The sequence below is a fragment of the Hyla sarda genome, chromosome 5 (assembly GCF_029499605.1).
Source record: "Hyla sarda isolate aHylSar1 chromosome 5, aHylSar1.hap1, whole genome shotgun sequence".
Lineage (NCBI taxonomy): Eukaryota > Metazoa > Chordata > Amphibia > Anura > Hylidae > Hyla > Hyla sarda.
The window spans coordinates 136,215,560-136,239,136 of record NC_079193.1 but is presented as its reverse complement, the minus strand read 5'-3'; the positions used below and the strand labels follow the sequence as shown (position 1 = coordinate 136,239,136).

At 41.5% G+C, this 23,577-nt stretch overlaps 1 protein-coding gene across 6 annotated transcripts in view; it reads left to right on the top strand.

The window, feature by feature from the left end:
- COBL (cordon-bleu WH2 repeat protein) overlaps positions 1-23,577 on the top strand; it is a 612,569-nt gene that overhangs the window by 201,340 nt on the left and 387,652 nt on the right. For all 6 annotated transcript variants that reach the window (XM_056520341.1, XM_056520342.1, XM_056520339.1 and 3 more), the window contains one exon: positions 22,897-23,107. In XM_056520341.1, coding sequence (XP_056376316.1) covers positions 22,897-23,107 — 211 coding nt within the window. The remainder of the gene's footprint in view (positions 1-22,896; positions 23,108-23,577) is intronic.

The following is a 23,577-nucleotide window of genomic DNA, read 5'->3' as shown; positions in this document are numbered from 1 at the left end:
GCTGTCACAGACAGCCAGGACCATGCTGAAGTATCGGAGCGAGGTGGCAAGCCGGCCACCTCCTCCGATCCCCTGCGATCTGTCGGTTAGTGAACCGACCAATCGCAGGAGGGGGGGCGGTTACTTCCTCCCGTCCTGCCCGGCCCCTGAAAGTCGAGACAGGACGGGAGGAAGACCGGAGGACGCGGCGGGGGACGGGGGAGTTCTGGGGACCGGCCCCAGTACTTACCTCGTCCCTGAAGACCCGGATCCCGGCGGTGAAGATGGCGGCGGCGGCGACAGGTGAGTAGATCTTCAGCCGCGGTCGGGCCCTTTACAGCAATGCACGTCGCCGTAAAGCGACATGCATTGCTGTAATAGGACCCTGTAAACTACAACTCCCAGCATGCCCAGACAGCCCTTGGCGTCTGGGCATGCTGGGAGTTGCAGTTTTGCAACATCTGGAGGTCCACAGTTTTTGGACCACTGTGCCCTTCCAGATGTTGCAAAACTACACATCCTCAGCATGCCCTTACTGTCCAGGCATGCTGGGAGTTGTAGTTCTGTAACATCTGGCCCTTCAGATGTTGCAGAACTACAACTCCCAGCATGCCTGGACAGTTTTGGCATACTGGGAGTTGTAGTTTTGCAACATCTGGAAGGGCACAGATTGGGAACCACTGTATTAGTGGTCTGCAAACTAGTCCTCCAGATGTTGCAAAACTACAACTCCAAGCATGCTGGGAGTTGTAGTTCGGCAACATCTGGCTCTAAAGATGTTGCCGAACTACTACTCCCAGCATGCCTGAGAATGTTTGGGAGTTGTGGTTTTGCAACAGCTGGAGGCACACTGGTTGGGAAACATTGTTTCCTAACTCAGTGTTTCCCAACCCGTGTGCCTCCAGCTGTTGCAAAACCACAACTCCCAAACATTCTCAGGCATGCTGGGAGTAGTAGTTTTGCAACAGCTGGAGGTCCCCCCCCCTGTGAATGTACAGGGTACACTCACATGGGCAGGCGGCTTACAGTGAGTATCGGGCTGCAAGTTTGCAATGCAGCAAATTTTGCGCGGCAGCTCAAACTCGCTGTAACCCCCCCGCCCGTGCGACTGTATCCTAAAAACACTACACTACACTAACACAAAATAAAATAAAAAGTAAAAAACACTACATATACACATACCCCTACACAGCCCCCCTCCCTCCCCAATAAAAATGAAAAACGCCTGGTACGCCACTCTTTCCAAAATGGAGCCTCCAGCTGTTGCAAAACAACAACTCCCAGTATTGCCGGACAGCCGTTGACTGTCCAGGCATGCTGGGAGTTTTGCAACAGCTGGAGGCACCCTGTTTGGGAATCACTGGCATAGAATACCCCTATGTCCACCCCTATGCAAATCCCTAATTCAGGCCTCAAATGCGCATGGCGCTCACTTTGGAGCCCTGTCGTATTTCAAGGCAACAGTTTAGGGCCACATATGGGGTATCGCCGTACTCGGGATAAATTGCCTAACAAATCTTGGGGGGCTTTTTCTCCTTTCACCCCTTATGAAAAGGTGAAGTTGGGGTCTACACCAGCATGTTAGTGTAAAAAAAATAAACTTTTTACACTAACATGCTGGTGTTGCCCTATACTTTTCATTTTGACAAGAGGTAAAGGGGAAAAAAGCCCCCCAAAATTTGTAACGCAATTTCTCCCGAGTACGGAGATACCCCATATGTGGGCACAAACTGCTCTGGGGGCGCACAACAAGGCCCAGAAGGGAGAGTGCGCCATGTACATTTGAGGTGATTTGCACAGGGGTGGCTGATTGTTACAGCGGTTTTGACAAACGCAAAAAAAAAAAAAAACACATGTGACCCCATTTCGGAAACTACACCCCTCACGGAATGTAATGAGGGGTGCAGTGAGAATTTACACCCCACTGGTGTCTGACAGATCTTTGGAAGAGTGGGCTGTGCAAATTAAAAATGTTGTACAGCCCACTGTTCCAAAGATATGACAGACACCAGTGGGGGGTAAATGCTCACTTTACGCCTTCTTACGTTCCTCAAGGGGTATAGTTTCCAAAATGGTATGCCATGTGGGGGTTATTTTGCTGTCCTGGCACCATAGGGGCTTCCTAAATGCGACATGCCCCCCGAGCAAAATTTGCTCTCAAAAAGCCAAATATGACTCCTTCTCTTCTGAGCATTGTAGTTCGCCCGTAGTGCACTTCAGGTCAACTTTTGGGGTACCTCCATACTCAGAAGAGATGTGGTTACAAATTTTGGGGGGTATTTTCTGCTATTAACCCTTGCAAAAATGTGAAATTTGGGGGGGAAACACACCTTTTAGTGATTTTTTTTTATTTATTGTTTACGTATGCAAAAGTCGTGAAACCCCTGTGGGGTATTAAGGCTCACTTTATTTCTTGTTACGTTCCCCGAGGGGTCTAGTTTCCAAAATAGTATGCCATGTGTTTTTTTTTTGCTGTCCTGGCACCATAGGGGCTTCCTAAATGCGACATGCCCCCGAGCAAAATTTGCTCTCAAAAAGCCAAATATGACTCCTTCTCTTCTGAGCATTGTAGTTCACCCATAGTACACCTCAGGTCAACTTATGGGGTACCTTCATACTCAGAAGAGATGGGGTTACAATGTTTGGGGGGTATTTTCTGCTATTAACCCTTGCAAAAATGTGAAATTTGGGGGGAAACACACATTTTAGTGAAATTTTATTTTTATTTTTTTACATATGCAAAAGTCGTGAAACACTTGTGGGGTATTAAGGCTCACTTTATTCCTTGTTACGTACCTCAAGGGGTCTAGTTTCCAAAATGGTATGCCATGTGGGGGATTTTTGCTGTTCTGGCACCATAGGGGCTTCCTAAATGCAACATGCCCCCCAAAAACCATTTCAAAAAAACGTACTCTCCAAAATCCCCTTGTCGCTCCTTCGCTTCTGAGCCCTCTACTGCGCCCGCCGAACACTTTACATAGACATATGAGGTATGTGCTTACTCGAGAGAAATTGGGCTACAAATATAAGTATACATTTTCTCCTTTTTCCCCTTGTAAAAATTCAAAAATTGGGTCTACAAGAACATGCGAGTGTAAAAAATGGAGATTGTGAATTTTCTCCTTCACTTTGCTGTTATTCCTGTGAAACACCTAAAGGGTTAAAACGCGGACTGAATGTCATTTTCAATACTTTGGGGGGTGCAGTTTTTATAATGGGGTCATTTGTGGGGTATTTCTAAAATGAAGACCCTTCAAATCCACTTCAAACCTGAACTGGTCCATGAAAAATTGTGAGTTTGGAAATTTTGTGAAAAATTGGAAAATTGCTGCTGAACTTTGAAGCCCTCTGGTGTCTTCCAAAAGTAAAAACACGTCAATTTTATGATGCAAACATAAAGTAGACATATTGTATATGTGAATAAAAAAAAAATTATTCGGAATATCCATTTTCCTTACAAGCAGAGAGCTTCAAAGTTAGGAAAATGCAAAATTTTCTAATTTTTCATAAAATTTGGGGATTTTTCACCAAGAAAGGATGCAAGTTACCACAAAATTTTACCACTATGTTAAAGTAGAATATGTCACGAAAAAACAATCTCGGAATCAGAATGATAACTAAAAGCATCCCAGAGTTATTAATGTTTAAAGTGACAGTGGTCAGATGTGCAAAAAAAGGCCAGGTCCTGAGGTGTAAAATGGCTGGGTCCTTAAGGGGTTAAAGGGGTACTCCGGTGGAAACCATTTTTTTTTGTTTTATGAACTGGTGCCAGAAAGTTAAACAGATTTGTAAATTAATCCTATAAAAAAATCTTTACCCTTCCTTTACTTTTTAGCAGCTGTATGCTGTTCTTTTTTCATTTCTTTTTTGTCTTGTCCACACTGCTCTCTGCTGACACCTGATGCCCGTATCAGGAACTGTCCAGAGTAGGAGAAAATCCCCATTACAAACCTATGCTGCTCTGGACAGTTCCTGACACGGACAGAGGTGTCAGTAGAGAGCACTGTGGACAAGACAAAAAAGAAATTCAAAAAGAACAGAATTTTCTCCGTAGCATACAGCTGCTAAAATGTACTGGAAGGATAAATATTTTTTTTTTTAGTAGAAGTCATTTACAAATCTGTTTAACTTTCTGGCACCAGATGACTTATAAAGACCTAAAAAAATGTTTTCAATTGGAGTACCCCTTTAATGTTTTTTTGACTTTTTGTGCAACGTATTGTCCTGAAATGTTGCTAATTTTGTTGCAGAGGGCTCCAAATGTCACAAACCAATACCAGCAGTGTTTTTATTCTCAAAACTTGCTTACAACAACATCACAGAAGGTGGACATGTAATTAAGTCTTGTGTACCAACACAAGCAAAAATAAATCGGACCCATGTGTTGTAAATTGTTCAACAAGATTATCATAGTAATAGTTTACTGTTGTCTCTATATAACATATATATATATATATATATATATATATATATTCTTTTACTATATACTTAAAGGGTGTCATGATGGGGAGGCGGCAGGGAGTTAAAGAGCCCTAACTGTCTCTAAAACCACTGACCCTTCCTATTACTTATCCGCCCTATACGACTGATCGACAACCACGAAGACAATCCCTATACTGCGCTAAAGTGCATGGGCTTCAAGTCAAACAAAACAAATAAAACCGTAAATGCCAGTGAACAAGTCCGGAACATATAAGGTTAAGGCAGTAACCAACTAACAGTACTAAGGTCAAAATGCATAACAGGAAAACTACAAGCAACAACATATACATACAAGGCAGGATATAGCATACTCAACAGGTCAGGATAACAAGAGTACAATTCAAACTAGACAAAAAGACATCCCACTCCAACATACTCCTAGATAGACGGATTAGCACAAAGCTCTAAACAGGATTCTTTCCTGGAGATCCAGGATCCAACAAGGTCTAACAGGACTGATGCAAAGACATAATGTAAATGTGGACTAAGATTCACAAAGCTCAGGAAAAACTATTTGAACACGGGTCTAAACAAGGAACACTAAATATATGCAATGCAAGAATACTAAAACCCCACAAGGCATTAAACAAAGCAGGCTAAAATCCAGATATCAAAAACATAGACGCATAAAGTAACATGGTCAGAGTAACAGGTGAAATTACCAGCCTTGAGCATCACCTAAAGAGGCCTTATATACACTCACAGTGCTGAAGGGCTGGAAGGTTAACTCTTCCCAAACCAGGGACAATAAACACAGAAACTGTTCAGACATAAACATAATGTCTGAACAGGACCTAAAGCAGAAAAATGCAAATACAGATAAATGGAGAGTATAAATGGAGAGGTGGTGGTGCATGTATGTGTCTCTTTTCATCAATGTCTGTGGGCATTACCTATTGGATTGTGATTATTTTATAAAGGTCTGAATGGTCGTCAGATATGTTGATTATTGCACCATATGAAAGCTATAAAAGGGAAAATTACACCAGTATCACCTTCACTAACCTGCTCATTTTTAATGCTGTGCTGGTGACGCTGATTCCAATGATCTTAACTGTTTTCCAATCGGTGGCATTATTCCCGAGTTATGGACAAAAATAGTAATGTAAATTACCTTCTTGGTGCACTCAGGCTTTTCCAGACCCTTGGTGCACCACATGTCATTCTGATATCAAAGCACATATCACCTACATATTGAAGAAATGCTTATGGATATTTATGAAGAGGGCTGTATCACAGGGCAGTGCAGGCATTACAGTGCACCAAGAGGCTGGGGAATACCTTGAGTGCACCTAGAAGGTAATTTACATATTTTATTTGTAAAGAGCGTTAGACTCAGCATCACCTGCACTCTTAATCTGTAAAATCAGGTTAGCACAGGGAATCAGTATCACCTTCACTAACCTGTTGGTAAAGTCAGGTAGTGCAGGTGACACTGAAGACAACAGTACTTATCTTGTCCCGTTCTGTGCTGTCGGTCTGTACTGACAGGTTAGTGCAGGTGATACTGATGACAGATTTTCTTGTTATTCTAGTTATGCATAATTTTCCACCTTATTTATTTCAACATGACTTATAAACACATAGGGAGAATTTATCAAAACTTGTGTAGTGGTCCAGTGCTATAGCCTGATTATTAAAAAGGCCTCTGAAAAATGAAAGCTGGAATTTGGTGGCTATGGGCAACTGCACCACCCTTCTTCTACACAATATCCCCCATAGTAATGTGGGATACAAGGGATAAAGAGTTTTCTCAGCTGCTTATGCAACCTAGATCATGGGTGCCACAATACCACACCTTGTTTATTAATTTAAGGTGATGTATTCCAGTTATGTGCAAACACAATCTACAATAACTTGTAAGATTGCAGTGTTCCATGGGTGCTCTGTGTTGTGTAAACCCAAGTTATATTTGGTAGCTGAGACACTCATGTGCATGGCATGTCCTGGCACATAAGGCAATTATCAGTACTGTATTATATGTTTGGCAAAACAAAGAAGACATATGCTTTCTAAGTACTTGTTAGTTAGCTATATGTTGCCAACAAACCATTGTGCGTTCCTAACAAACCATTGCTACTGCTACCTTCACTGCCTCAACTTAAATGCCACCACCCAAAGCTCACCAAGCCATCATCACATCATGTAAAGGGTTTTACCATGATCCACTTTATATAACTTAATATTAATAGGGCTCATGATTTTCACATGATTTGCTTTGAACTTTATTTCCCAGCAGTCATTAGTGCAGAAGCTCATTCCTTTGTTGCATACTGGGAGCCATTAAAAAAATCAAATCTTTATATAATCAAGTTAAAGTTATCTCTTCTCTCCAAGTCCTCACACAGCATACAGTGTTATTATAGTGAAAAATTATGAATTTAGGGTTGGAGACTGTAATATACTGTAGACAGCTATAGCAGGACATAATATATATTTACCTCATTCTGGACAGTGAATATTCAGCCAGGCAAGCAGACTCCCTCATACATAAGTATGTAAGTGAACTTTATACAGTGTAGCAGTTGTACATGCTGCAGTCTGTTTGGCTGTATATGCACTCTGCGGGATGAACTGAGCAACTCAACGTGCCTGACTAGAAGATACATTTGCCTACAGGACTTATCCCATAGTTAGTACGGTTGAAGAAAGACACATGTCTATGGCAACAAGTGAGCATCCAGCCTATATTATTAGGGATAACTTTCAAAAACGAATGATTTCTGATATTAACTTGTATGTGCAAATATGTTTTATTTCACATAATGCATTAGTTTAGACCTTTTTATCTTCATGGTAATACCTCTTTAACCCTTATATGACATTTAACATAAATGTACGTCCTGGTGCCCTGGTATTTAACACACCAGGATGTACATTATGTCCTGAACGGCAGTCTGACTATGAAGCAAGCACAGAAGCTGCACTTGCTTCAAAGATTGTAAGACAGTTGCTATTAGCAGCCGTGTACTTACAGTCAATAAGGAAGAATTGTGATTCTGCTATTCACTTTAATTAACCCCTTAAAGGGGTACTCATGATAGCTTATCCCCTATCGTATGGATACTGAATAAGTGTCTAATCATAGAGGTCCCAGCAATTTGACCCCCAAGATCAGACACTTATCCCCTATCCACAGGATAGGGTATAAGTTTTAGTTACTCAGAGTACCCCTTTAAGTGCCATGATCAATAGAGATCACGGCACCCAAGTGTGGCAATAACAGTCCCCCATAATAACTGACACAACCACCATAAACAGCCTATGTAGCAATGGTGCAGCCTCCCAGGTATCGGCATAGCAGCTTTCCGGCTGAACAGCAATAGAGTCACAATAACTAGTACAAATTCCTGGGTCCTTCGGCACAAACCATCACACAAGTGTGATGGTTTGCGACGAAGAACCCAGGAATTTGTACCCGTTACTGTGACTCTCTGGCTGGACAGGAGGTATACAATGTATACCTCCCGCTAAGCCAAGCTGTACACACTAACGTATAGTTTGCAGGCACAGCTATTTCAGCCCCGCTCCTGAATAGTATACAGCGGTGCGCTCTGCAATTGCCTGCTCTGGTGCTGTACACAGCCATGCATCTTTTATTCCTTGCGCCGTTAGCAGATTTATACATTTAGACCAGGTCCTGACTGGCATGAGCAATGCACAAATCTGTGCGACTTTTAAACAGTTTTGCATGTAATAAACCCTGGCATAAATAATACACTAAGATTAAAACTCGCACAAAACACCCAATAGATTTACTGCCAAAAAAGCCATTTGTGCAAGTGAATCTAGCGTAGTACATGCGGCACACAAGGTGTTCTTCTTTTCTGTAGACTACTCCTTTGAACTTTAATAACCCAGTGTATGTCATATTAAACCATATTTTGTCATGTTAATCCCCTTAAAGCAGTACTCTGGGATTCAAAAATGTATCCCCTTTCCTAAGGAGTGTCAGATTGCGGGGGGTCTGACAGCTGGGTCCCCCCGCAATCTCTCGTACGAGGCCCTGGCTCTTGCAAGAAGCAGCGGCCCACATACCCCCTCAATGCAGCTCTATGGGAGAGCTGGAGCGCTGCACTCGGCAATCTCCAGCCCTCTCATACAGCTGCATTAAGGGGCGTATCGGCCATTGCTTTGTGTGGCGGTCGAACACGGGAGATCGCGCGGGCCTCAGTGGTTGGACCCCCGTGATCTGACACTTATTGCCTATCCTTAGGATAGGGACTAAGTTTTTGCATCCAAAAATACCCCTTTAAAGCCACGTTATGTTCTCTGGCGGCCACATTTAAAACTTTCTGGTGAACTTCTGGACGTTATACTAGTACACGGACATAGTATCCAAAGTAGAGGTAGGGGTTATCTTGGTAATAGTGACCACAACATAAAAAGTTTTTATGTGTTAAAGGGGTATTCCAGGAATGTTTTTATTTGACTATGGTACAGGGGCTGTAAAGTTAGTGTAGTTTATAATATAGTGTCTGTACCTATGTGTGACGGTTTTCTCACAATTCTTCTGTGATGTTCACCCCACTATTTATTTTTACCAGCATACAAAATGACTATTGTCTCTGATTTTTACCAGCTTGCAATGCGGCCGAGACCTGACTCACTAGTCAGCTGATGACAGGGAGCCTGCCTGCTTCATTGGGTGGAGGGATCGCTTGGTGGGAGAGAGATCAACTGCAACTAATGCAACCACTGTAGACACCCTGATTGAAAACCACAGCTCTTTTGGTTCAATGGGTGGGGTGGCTGATGTGTGGGAGGAAGGAAAATGAAATTGTGGGATTTGTAGTCAAAAAAAGAAAAGTCAAACAGGAAATACAAGTTCACAAAAAGCTAGCCACAGTATTATGGTAATCTCATGACATAGCCATTTAGCCCCAAGACAAGCGTAGATCCTTCCTAAGCATCTACTTTACTGTCTGCCAGGTACGTACTAAAATCACCTTATGGTGGATAACCCCTTTAAGTCAGACCACATATGGAGTATTGTGTCGAATTTAAGGTACCTGTATATACAGCGTTTTTTACATATTTTATATTTTTCTCTATAGCTTTTTAATGCTTCTTCACTGCCATCCTGTTTTAGTAGTTTAAATGCTTTATTTTTGTCATTTATTGGCCCCTGAAAATGTTTATTCATCTATATTGGTTTTCTTTTATTCGTGATCCTTTTATTCCCATAAGGTATATACAGTCATGGCCATAAATGTTTGCACCCCTGAAATTAACACATGTTTTGCTATACACATGTTTATTCCCTTTGTGTGTATTGGAACTAAACGAAAAAAGGGAGAAAAAAAAGCAAATTGGACATAATGTCACACCAAACTTCAAAAATGGTCTGGACAAAATGATTGGCACCCATTACTTAATATTTGGTTGCACACCCTTTGAAAAAAATAACTGAAATCAGTCACTTCCTATAACCATCAATAAGCTTCTTATACCTCTCAGCCGGAATGTTGGACCATTCTTCCTTTGCAAACTGCTCCAGGTCTCTCTTATTAGAAGGGCGCCTTTTCCCAACATTAATTTTAAGATCTCTCCATAGGTGTTCAATGGTGGCCACTTTAGAACTCCCCAGCATTTTGTTGCCATCCATTTCTGGGTGATGTTTGGGGTCATTGTGCTGCTGGAAGACCCAAGATCTCGGACGCAAACCCAGCTTTCTGACACTGGGTTGTACAGTGCGACCCAAAATCTGTTGGTAATCCTCAGATTTCATGATGCCTTCACACATTCAAGGCACCCAGTGCCAGAGGCAGCAAAACAACCCCAAAATATCATAGAACCTACACTATATTTCACTGTAGGTACTGTGTATTTTTCTTTGTAGGCCTCATTCCGTTTTCAGCAAACAGTCGAATGATGTGCTTTACCAAAAAGCTCTATCATGGTCTCATCTGTCCACAAGACGTTTTCCCAGAAGGATTTTGGCTTACTCAAGTTCATTTTGGAAAAATGTAGCCTTGCTTTTTTATGTCTCTGTGTCAGCAGTGGGGTCCTCCTTGGTCTCCTGCCATAGCATTTCACTTCATTGAAATGTCGACGGATAGTTCGCACTGATGCTCCCTGAGCCTGCAGGACAGCTTGAGTATCTTTGGAACTTGTTTGGGGCTGCTTATCCACCATCCGGACTATCCTGCGTTGACACGTTTCATCAATTTTTCTCTTCCGTCCAAGCCCAGGGAGATTAGCTACAGTGCCATGGGTTGCAAACTTCTTGATAATGTTTCGCACTGTGGACAAAGGCAAATCTAGACCTCTGGAGATGGACTTGTAACCCTGAGATTGTTGATATTTTTCCACAACTTTGTTTCTCAAGTCCTCAGTCAGTTGCCCATTCTTAGTGTGGCACACACAGACACACAATTCAAAGACTAAGTGAACTTCTCTCCTTTTTATCTGCATTCAGGTGTGATTTTTATATTGCCCACACCTGTTTCTTGCCGCAGGTGAGTTTAAAGGAGCATTACATGCTTGAAACAATTTTATTTTTCCACAATTTTGAAAGGGTGCCAATAATTTAGTCCAGCCCATTTTGGAGTTTGGTGTGACATTATATCCAATTAGCTTTTTTCCTTCCTTTTTTGGTTTAGTTTCAATAAACACAAAGGGAATAAACATGTGTATAGCAAAACATGTGTTACTGCAATCCTTTTCTGTGAGAAATACTTAATTTTCTAGAAAAATTTCAGGGATGCCAACATTTACGGCCATGACTGCAAGAAGGACATGGCTGAACTGAAGAGGGTGCAGAGGAGGGTGACAGAGATATTTAATGGTATGGGAGGATTATAATACCAAGACAGGTTATTAAGCTTGGGGTTATTCAGCTTGGAGAAAAGGCAATTCGATCACAATGTACAAATATATGAATGGACAGTACAGAGATCTTGCTAGTAAACTTTGTATACCTAGGTTGGTAACCATGACAAGGGGACATTCTCTATGTCTAGAGCTAAGAAGATTTAATCATCCTACCAGAATGGGGTTTTTTACTTTAAGAGCAGTGAGACTATGGAACTCTCTGTCACATAATGTTCTGATGGCTGACTAAATAAACAAGTTCAAGTTCACTTACTGCGATCTTCACTGCAGCCTTCTCTGCCGCACTTTCCTGCCGCCGCTCCTCCTTCTGCCGCCGCTGCTCGTGGATTCCGCCTCTGCAGGTCCGGGTAAGTCGGGCCATGTTCCCCCCTCACCGACCGTGTTCCCCCCGCTCTGCCCCGACTTCCGATCGGTGGGCAGAGCAGGGAAATTAACTCTAACTCCCCGCCCCCCTCCTGCAATTGGTGGTCAGCCTCACCGACCAATGGCAGGGGTTAGGAGGGGGTGGCAACACTGCCACCTCGCTCCTATCCTAAATAAACAAGTTAAAGGGGAGCCTGGATGTTTATCTAAAAAAATATACTATTACAAGTTATGTATACTAGATTTGTAAGGGGTTAGGCAGTTATTGTGATTGCCATATTATGCCTCCCTCTGGATTAACACAGTAGGGTTTTAGTTTAAACTTGATGGACTTGTCTTTTTATCAACCTTATAAACTATATAACTATGACCTGGCCTGCGGACCATGTTTACCTGCCTGACCTCCCTTGTGCCACACACCCATACGGACCATGCATTTGGAGTGATGTTGTGCTCTGTAGCAGCAGAAGTCCTGCTAGGACCACACACATTATAGGATCTATACAAAGGAACCAATGCTTCGACATGCTTAGACACATAAATAGAGGGTGCCAAGCATTGATAGGTGTAGAAAGAATTACTTAAGCGCACACTGGCCCTTTAAATGTGTGGAGGAACATGTGGCCAGCCCTTATAGGGTAGATGCACAAGTGCAGCATCATGGTGGAAAGGGAGCAGAGAACAAGGCGCAGACCAGATGAGGACAGAGGGCCAGCTGAGACTAGTCCCCCAGGACTGAATAGAGGCCGCAGGAGAGTGTGGACAGTATGGCACCCGGGCCCTGAACAGTGAGACACAGAGCACTAGCGGAAGCCATACACCTGCATTACAAATCGTAGTTGTAGCAGTATTAAAATGATTGCTTGTAATGTTTTGAGTTTTTTTTCTATTTATAACAACTTGACATTTTTATTTCCATGGAGGTACTGATATATATATATATATATATATATATATATATATATATATATATATATATATTTACATGTAAGGTATGCCATGTATAAGTTATGCCTGCACTAGTAACTGAAAAAAGCACCAGCAAGTCAGGCTCAAAATGAGAAACTTTAGTAAATGGATTGATACATTAAGATAAAATGAATACACATCTTCATACTTTACTTTAGTGGGCATGATTCAGGCAAAAGTAAGAAATACTTCAATTCTTCTTGGCTTTTGTCCTGGCAGAATATTATCAGTATTCTCATTTATTTAATACATCTGGCGTCTTTCCTACTTCCTACAGTCGAAGATGAAAGGTTTTTTCTGTGACTTTTTATTTCAGCCTGATATGTGTCACTTTAACAATTCAAGTATTCTGCTTAGCATTGTGAAAATACAAATTGTAGACAATTGACAAGTCAGTGAAAAATAATAATACCATACTCTATATAGCTGTTTCTTGGCCGTCTGGAATGATTTTCACAGCCAGTTCTTTAATTTCCAGTCTTAGTTTTAAGTATCATCCTGTAAATAATGGAAGCAGGGCTCAGAGAACAATTACTGAATGCGGCTAAGAATAGCTAACAGACGTATCAAGATTTTAATCATTATGTGGTTTCTCTTTTAGTTTGTAGCATTGCCCAGTGTCAGCTGAAAAATAGGCACACAACAACCAGAGATTGTCATTTCTATATTTTGCATAAACTAATACCTTGCCTAGAATATTAGAATGTCCATTAGGCTAGGTTCACACTACATTTACGATGTCCATCATCGGCATCCTGCCTCTGTGGACACCTCTGTCCATATCAAGAACTATCCAGAGCAGGAGATGTTTGCTATTGGAATTTGATTGTACTCTGGACAGTTCCTGATACGGACAGAGGTATCAGCAGAGAGCACTGTGGTCAGACTGAGAAGAATTTCAAAAAGAAATACAACTTCTTGTGAAGCATACAGCAGCTGATAAATACTGGAAAGAATACGATTTTTAAATAGAAGTAATTTACAAATCTATAACTTTCTTGTACCAGTTGATTTCCCATCGGAATACCCCTTTTAGTGACCTGAATAAACTCCATAATGATTCAGTTGGGGCAGCATTCCACTGGTATATGCTGTTTTAACAGCACTTAGTAGGGCAGCAGACCATGCTACTAAGTCATGTTAAAATGGACTGACCTTAGTTCGGAAACCTGTATAGTGCTATACACTAACCTGGGAATTTGGGTTCTGAAGATGGTTCTTAGTTCAAAGATATTTCTCTCTTGTACCTCAGAGGTTACTTGGCAGCACATTAATAAAATGCGGTGCATTCTGATGCACAACCTGACAGGCCGGGCAGGGAATATTAACAAGGCAGGGGAACTGAGCCGGATCCCCGCCTCCATTGCTCAGAGAATGAAACGATAACCTTTTAAACTATAAACGCCAACCTAGGCTTAAACACCTAATCTTGAATATTAAAAGGCTGTCTACCTACTTTAGACCATATTGTTTATACATACACCCTATTATTTAGTAATTTGTTGAACCACTGTTACGCCGAGCGCTCCGGGTCCCTGCTCCTCCCCGGAGCGCTCACGGCGTCTCTCTCCCTGCAGCGCCCCGGTCAGTCCCGCTGACCGGGAGCGCTGCACTGTCATGGCCGTCGGGGATGCGATTCGCACAGCGGGACGCGCCCGCTCGCGAATCGCATCCCAGGTCACTTACCCGTCCCGGTCCCCTGCTGTCATGTGCTGGCGCGCGCGGCTCCGCTCTCTAGGGTGCGCGCGCGCGCCAGCTCTCTGAGACTTAAAGGGCCAGTGCACCAATGATTGGTGCCTGGCCCAATTAGCTTAATTGGCTTCCATCTGCTCCCAGACTATATCTGCTCACTGCCCCTGCACTCCCTTGCCGGATCTTGTTGCCTTGTGCCAGTGAAAGCGTTTAGTGTGTCCAAAGCCTGTGTTACCTGAACTTCTGCTATCCATCTTGACTACGAACCTTGCCGCCTGCCCCGACCTTCTGCTACGTCTGACCTTGCCTCTGCCTAGTCCTTCTGTCCCACGCCTTCTCAGCAGTCAGCGAGGTTGAGCCGTTGCTAGTGGATACGACCTGGTTGCTACTGCCGCAGCAAGACCATCCCGCTTTGCGGCGGGCTCTGGTGAACACCAGTAGCCTCTTAGAACCGGTCCACTAGCACGGTCCACGCCAATCCCTCGCTGACACAGAGGATCCACTACCTGTAAGCCGAATCGTGACAACCACATTTAGTAAGAATAGCTTTTGTAAGAGTTTATCGCATTTGCTTGGAGAAATTTTACCCCACTGTTCTTTAGATATAGTGGGGCTGTATTCAAAAATATAAAAACAGAGCTTTCTATTGGGCAGTATGTTTTAAATTATGTAGAAACTGTAAATTATGTATAAACATCAACCACAATGTAAAAACGTTCAAAAGCAACCAAACAGGCGAAACATTCAAAATAAAATCTAAAATAGACTGACACTCAACCCATGTCATTTACTTAATAGAATGTGGTTGTGGCCTACAATACATTGGACGGACCTCACAAACCCTAAGAAACCGCATGAGTGGACACCGTTTCAATATCACACATAAATTTCCCAAACACAGCGTATCCAGACACGAAACTGAAAAACATAATAATAACTTTAAAGAATTCAGAATCACTGGAATTGAACAGATATCGGACAATTGTAATGATAGATTTGAAAGACTCTGCAGGAGAGAGTCATTTTGGATATTTATTGAACACTTTATTTAACCCCCCTGGGCCTTAATGAAAATATTGATAATATATAAAATAATATACACCCGGAATCCAACACTGAAAAATCACCAAATACCAACAATTTGATAACCCTATCACAATACCCAACCAAAGACATACTGTCATCCAACCAAACACCCAACATAATACAGCCCGTAACTTATTCTTCACAGGCAACCCATTGGACACGATCAATCCAACACACATAGCTTACAGCATGCCATCCACAACAAAAAATCAACAGCACACATGTTTCTCTAAACAAGACCTACCAACAGGCCCCCATTTTCTAAAAGCGCTGCAGTACCATCATTTGAGACCACCGCTGCTGTCACGCACAGCATGCCATCCACTGCAAAAAATGAACAGTACACATGTTTCTCCAAACAAAACCCACCAACAGGCCCCCATATTCTAAAGCGCTGCAGTACCATCATATGAGACCACTGCTGCTGTCACAATTATATACACCTGCGCTAACAAAACCTCTCTCAACAAACAACACAATGACAGCACCACAGCATCCTCTGCCATCCACACATCTGTGCTAACAATACAAAAAATACCACTTACTATACCAATCATCCGGCAACAACAAGCACAGCAATCTCCGTCCGATTATCCAGCAAAAGGAGACACACTGCACCAAGGACCGAAACCTTTTTCTAACAATGAAAATAGTCACAATCTGGTCAACACCAACGAAACCTGTGAATAAAATAACCATCTACAACACTGTGAACAAATACCAATTGAAAAATCATACCAGTCACGGTACCTACCATCTAGAATTGAATAGCGCAGCAACCCGGTATATGACATCTTACGCGGCAGCTCTGTCAATAGGACATTTCCACTACCTGGCATTTGATACGCATCATCCGGCCATCGCTAACACAGCAGATCCACTCCATCAAGTTCACTAACATTAATTCCAAAAGAAACACATTTGATATAACACATGCACACACATTACAGAAAACTGTATCTCCGGACCTAATGTGAATTTTCTCACACACTCTATACTATATGTATACTTGCATCACCGCATAACAACCCACCTCCTCAAATAACATGGAACATTTTCGCAATCCTTGATTTTAATGTATGGTCACATTTTACTGTGAAACAAAAACACTCACCTTGAATTTTATGAATGAAACACCCCTACGTCATCGGACAGCGCCACTACAACACACCAGAGCGCAGCCCTATGACACCTTTTTAATCCATCCAATTGTATTCTCTGGCGCCCTTTTTAGAAACTATAAAAAGCCAGTGATAATGCTTTTATGTATGTATGCCATAATCATTGATAAAGAGGTGCAAGACCTCGAAACGCGTCTAAGGCTGGGTTCACACTATGTTTTTGCCATACTGTTTTCAATCTGTTTTTCTAAAGAAAACCGTATGGCAAAAAAACGGATAGAACAGTATGTAAAAAAGTAAACCGTATGCGTTTTTAAACAGTATACTGTTTTTAAAAGTGCATACAGTTCCCTCAGTTTTTATAGAAAAAAAACCATACGTTTTTGAAAATTTTGTCCATTTTTAATGGGAGGGGTCTTGGGTGGGGACTTTAGGATTCAAATGCGCATGTGCAAAGTAAAAACGTATACGTTTTTCCCGTATGGAACCATATACATGTGCGTTTCCCATTGACGTCCATGTTAAAAAAAAACGTATGCGGTTGCAGTACAGTTTTTAAACCGGAGTCAAAACCGTGGTTGACCACAATTTTGTCTCCGGTTTAAAAACCGTACTGCAACCGCATACGTTTTTTTTTAAACATGGACGTCAATGTGAAACGCACATGTATACGGTTCCATATGGGAAAAACGTATATGTTTTCACTTTGCACATGCGCATTTGAATCCTAAAGTCCCCACCCAAGACCCCTCCCATTAAAAATTGACAAAATTTTCAAAAACGTATGGGTTTTTTTTCTATAAAAACTGACGGAACTGTATGCACTTTTAAAAACAGTATACTGTTTAAAAACGCATACGGTTTACTTTTTTACATACTGTTCCATCCGTTTTTTTTGCCATATGGTTTTCTTTAGAAAAACAGATTGAAAACAGTATGGCAAAAACGTAGTGTGAACCCAGCCTAATACGGCAATAAAGAACATTTTTGAAATATACTGAGACTCACCGAATCTTCATTCCATCCACGGTTGGCGCCGAACATCCCGGGAACCTTTTTTCCAGACCCTACAAACATTCTTTAGATATAGTAATAGTATTAGTCTGACACTATCTGGGCTTTCTGGCCATATTCACATAAGGGCAATCACCATTTTTTTACATTCCTGGTGGTGCTCAGAATTAAAACTTCCAACAATTAGTATAGATTGAAATAATGGCACTCACCCACAGTAGATATTCAACTTCATTTTATTTGTTTTTGGCGCATGTTAAAAAATTGCAGCGGGCAGCTGTGTATATCAACAAGCAGGGGAGCTGCAATCAGTGACAGCTGTTTCAAGTGTAACCATACTCTATACACCTAGGTATATTCTTAGCATAGGGAATAGAAAGATGACAGTATAATACCACAAAACAGTTACAAAAATGAATTAATTTCCACTCTATCAGTAAGACCTATCGAACCTAAGGCATTTACTTTTAGTATCCATTTAGTTTTGGGTTGAAGCAGTTTATTATGTCTTATCAGGAAACATTAAAGGGGTACCCCGCCCCTAGACAGCTTATGCCCTATCCAAAGGACTGGCGATACAGAGGCCAGAGGCTTGTGACATCATGACCCTGCCCCCTTAATGAATGTCTATGGGAGGGGCGTGGTGGTCATCACACCCCCTCCCATAGACTTGCATTGAGGGGTGTGATGAAACAAGGGGACAGAGCCGGGATGTCATGATCTTCCAGCCCCTGCATCGCCAGTCATCAGGCAGCTCGCCCCATGCAACAGATGACAGGAATGCTGCAGGAGAGATTGCGGGGGGTTTCCAGCAGCGGGACCCCCGCGATCAGACATCTTATCCCTTATACTTTGGATAAGGGATAAGATGTGTGAGGGCGGAGTACCCCCTTAACTCTCTCGAGTCCAGAAAATTTTAACTCTTTACTTCTATTCTCATGTACTACTCTCTACTCCCATATGGTATATTAACCTAGGTACTCCGCATCCTGTCTTGAATGAATATAAATATTTTCTGACTCGTACTTGAAATTGTCTGATTGTTTTCACAATGTAGTGATAACCACAAGGGCAAATTAGAGCATACACTACATATGATTTGCGACATGTTATTAAGCTTTTGACCTAGTGTGTATGATTGCCTAATTGCACATACCATATTTACTTTTATTTTTCATTTTACAGTAATTGCAATTATTGCATGAAAATTTCCTATCAGAGACAAGTCTGTTAGCCATGTGGATTTTATATTATCTTCTTGTTTTTTTACATTAGTTTTTAATTTGTCTCCTATTGTGGTATTATGTCTGGGTGTTATTGTAGGCTTAGTTACTGCTATGCTTTTTAAATCATTATCCGAATCTAACATATACCAGTGTTGCCTAATAGCATTAGATATAGTAGTGTTCATATTACTATGGGTGAAAGAAAAACATAGACGTTTTTCTTCTTGTGTTCCTATTCTACCTTTACTGTACAACAACTTCTCTCTTGTTATTTTTTTAGCTCTATGAAAACTAGCTTCTCTCAAATATTCTTGATACTGTCTTTCTCTCAATCTATTTTTTAGCTCTTCTGCTTGTATTTTGTATTTTTCCAGACTGCTATTAATTCTCTTTAATCTCAAAAATTGGCAGTATGGAATCCCTTTATGTATATTATACGGGTGTGAATTTCTAAAATGTAAAAAGAGTATTTTATGCTATGGCTTACTACCATCCTACCAAAAATGTTACTCAAACAAGGTTAATGTCCCATTTTGAAGGGTTCTGCCCTCAGGATTTTAACTCTTATCAGGGGTTTCGCGCAATCTCTCAATGCAGACTTGGTTACACCTTTTGCAAGTTTGTAAGTATTAATTGACCATAGCAATGGTGCTGACTTGTGGCCAACCTGAAAATCTGGACTGGCCTTGAAAATGGATGAAAGGTCCTACTCTCAAACCTCCCTTTCATCATAAAAAACCTGATAAAAGGACTTTCCAAATTCCCTAGCAATCTAAGCTTCACCAGGGATTTTTTCTAATTCCTGAATGTCACCCAGCTTTCCCCGGATGAGATACATGCTTCCAGAAACCTGGTACCTTGGGTAAACATAGCAATCCTGACTATTTTTTCACTGTTCCCCTGACCCTAATGCCAGGTTGTCCTTCCTTGGACCACTTTTGGTACATGCTAACCACTGCATATTAGAAAGACTCCACAAAACCTGACTTTTTGAAGATGCTTTGAACTAATAGTTTAAAAGCAAGCCATGTCTCTTGGAATGCAGGGGGACAACACTCTTTTATGTTGACTGTCTTGGTCTGTAAAAATATTCTCTTTACACCCTAGCAAGATCCATATTTCCCAGGAACATCAACAAACATAAGGAAGGGTACCAAATCTTTTCAAAGTCTCAAATATAACATCCAGTTCATCACACTTAACCATGTTCCAATGTGTCAACACAGATGATGGCCCAACCAAGTTCCAGTCACAGGATCAAAGGTAAATAGGTAGTCCTTAGCTGACTGTCAAATGGCTCTAGCATTTTTCTTCTTCTAGATCTTCTAGATCTTTCATCCTCTTATTGAGAGAAGGAGCAGACACGATGCAGACACAGTTTTAAAATCTAAAAAATATTATAAAAGGGTTAATTTATACTCACATACCTTCTTAGAATATAAGCATTGATGGTGCATCCTATGGCAAAAATGAAAAAACTATATAGACTTGGCTTTTAAGATAATAAATGGTCACTGTAGTGTCAAACAGCTTCCCTTCATTTGATGGGATATGATTCCTAACATATTTGTACATCACTTCACCAAAAATTACTCTTTCACCCGGAAAAAATGCTCTAAAATCTTGGCCACTAGTTGTCTCACTTTCCTCTAATCTGCTGTCCACTGCTTGTTGTTAGGGTAAATCTGTCTCTAGTAAGAGCAAGATCATGACAGTTGACAGGAAGTCAGGTGTAGTATGTGCTGTGTGTTGAAAAGAGCTAGCCTGGGCTGCGTACCTGTAATCTGTTACACATTTTGCCTACTGAACATTTTGCCTACTAAATCAAGGTTGTTAGGTTTTTGGCTGGCTGAACAGATCTCTCTTTTTGCTCAAATGCAGTTCCCCTTTGAGCTGCTCTGTTCCGCCTCCAGTGTGGTACGCACGCCATACGCTCTTAGGGGTTTATGCCATGTTGGGATCCTCCCCAGACTCCTATCTACCCGGTTACTTAGCATCCTGGCAGAGGGACCTGGGAACTTCCTTTTTGGAGTTGCAGCAAGAGGACTCTGCTCCATTGGGCTCTTTCTTCTTCCATGCCCAGTAGGTACCAAGAGGAGGGTTTTAAACTTCTCGCTTGATGGTACCTAGTACCCACTTGCCTCACTACCTCACCTCTCTGTTGGAAAGTTTGTGGCCACCCTGGCTCCATTTTCCATGTGTTCTAGGAATGTCCATTGCTCTCCACCTTCTAGAGGGAAGTCTGGAAGTTGATGTTGTTATTTACGGAACATGTACTGCCCTTCTCTCCTGCCTTCTTCCCCCTTCACCTCTCCGATATCCCACTCTCGAAAGTGTTATGGCTATTAGAAATCATATCCTACAATACATATACTACAATACACAATTCATTGGTTGCTGTGGAAAAATCTCTCCATTTTTTTATTATCACATATTTTTATAAATAAGGGCCTCTGTGTCAATTTACTGTGACCAACCCCTCCTTCCCCTGCAAAAAAAAATAAAAATAATAATAATAATTTTTTTTTTAGTTTCTCTCCACAAATAATGTATTTATATTTTTTCTTGCACTTTATATTTTATGGTAAATTAAAAGGTGTCATTGCAAAGTATAATTAGCCCTCGTATGGGTCTGTAAATGAAAAAATAAGTCTAAGGCTGCATTCACATCTCGTTTTTGCAATACGGTTGCCGTATCCGGTTTCAGCCAAAAAATTTATTGAACCATATTCCAAACCGTATGCATAGACATTACATTGACAACAGTATGACAAGCGTAGCATCCGGTTGCGTACGTTTTGCTTCATTTATGGTTGTATGCGGATTTTTTTCGCACAAAAAAACGTAGTCTACTATGGTTTGAAGTCCGGTTGAAAAACAGTATCTAACCAGTATAAGGTTATTTTAAAATGCAGTTCTATGCTAACCGTATTGAACCGTATGTGCATCTGGTTACATCCAGTTTGCACAATACTGTTTTTTTTTTTTCCATTTGGAAATTCAATAAAAAAAGAAGAACTTTAAACATAAAACTGCATCCGTTTTTTTTAAGGAAAACGTATTAAAATGTATGCAAACAGACATCCGTTTTCAAACCGCATACGGTTTAAAAACGTGAAGAGGCATATATACGGTTGCATACGTTTCGGTCCGGTTTGGAGGCATACGTTTTTTGTACAGAAACGGGATACGGGACCCTTATTGCAAAAACGAGATGTGAATGCAGCCTAAGGCTGCATTCACATCTCGTTTTGTACATACGGGTGCCGGATTCGGCTGGGGGAGGGGCAAACCTGGCGCTCCCGTACCCCAGCCGGATCAGCCCGTGACTCCATTTACTTTAATGAGCCATCCGGAGGCAAACGCTGACTCCGGTCAGCTCAGTTTTGACCCGTATGCGGTTTCCTGACCGGACCTAAAACCGTAGTATACTACGGTTTTAGGTCTGGTCCAAAACCGCATACGGGTCAAAACTGAGCTGACCGGAGTCAGCATTTGACTCTGGTTGGCTCATTAAAAGTAAATGGAGTCACGGGCTGATCCGGCTGGGGGTACGGGAGCGCCCGATTTGCCCCTCACCCAGCCGAATCCGGCGCCCCTATGTACAAAACGAGATGTGAAAGAATAGGAGTTAAGCTAGGTTTTCACACATGTTTTTTGTTCTGGCGTTTTTGGAAAACAGCCACTGCAGTTGTTTAGAAAAAGTCAGAAGTTGATCCAGCAGGAAAAAGAAGTTCCTCCTTTATATTTTCCCCTAAAAAAAACTGTGTGGAAATATAGCCTTACATCTCTTAAAGAGTGAGGAGGAAAAAAATAAATGAGATAAAAATGTTGCATCCTTGTACATTCACTTCTAATCTACAATAATCTGGTGTTCAGTATGGTATCTCTTTTTCTAGTTTGAGTAAAAGCAAAGCTTTGTTTACACTAGTTCCATTTTCACTAACTTTTTAAATTTAATTTTAAGTAAAATAGTAGCTCATTTTGCAGTGCTATCTATCTGTGATTTTTTTTTTTAGCAGACCCTGTGTGAGTGAACAGGATTCAAACACAATTGTTTAAGATATTTTTTATAGTTTTACTTGTTAAAAAGCTAAAAGAAAACTTTTTTTTATTTTTTTATTTAGTAAAGCAGTGATGGACTTTCTGGTGGATCTGTGCAGTCATCATCACTTGAATCCTGCTCAACATATTCTTGAGGTGCACTCCGGAGTGTCACAGCAACCCTTGACTTTAAGGCCAAATACTCTCATTGGAACTTTAGATGTAGAAACTATTTTTCTGAAGGAGAAAGTCCCAGAAGTGAAAGTTCGAAAGGCACCTCCGAAGATTCCTGAGGTTAGTCAAAGAAAAATTTCAGCAACTGTAAATGTAAATATAGGCAACTTAAAGTTATTTAGCGTTTAGAAAAACCTGCATTAAATTAAACAAAGTGTACTTACCTCCCACCATTCCCCCCGTGCCTCCGGTATCTTGTACCTAGTGTCTCCACCGCAATCTCTTTCTGCTTCTTGTGGTAGACACATCAGACTGCCGCTCAGCTAATCACTGGCCATAGCAATGTCCCACTTCAGCCTGTGATTGGCTGAGCAGTAGTATGACTTATTGGGCCCCAGGAACAGGAAGAATACCAGAGCCAGGGCTCAATATGGCACACTACTGCTCAACCTATCACTGGCCAAGACTGTGCATCTTTGTGGCCAGCAATAAGTCTGTCATGTTGACCAAACTAAGCAAGAAAAGATCGCAGAGAGAGAGCAAGATAGGCATCGGAGGAGTGGCTGGAATTAAGTACAATTTTCATTTGT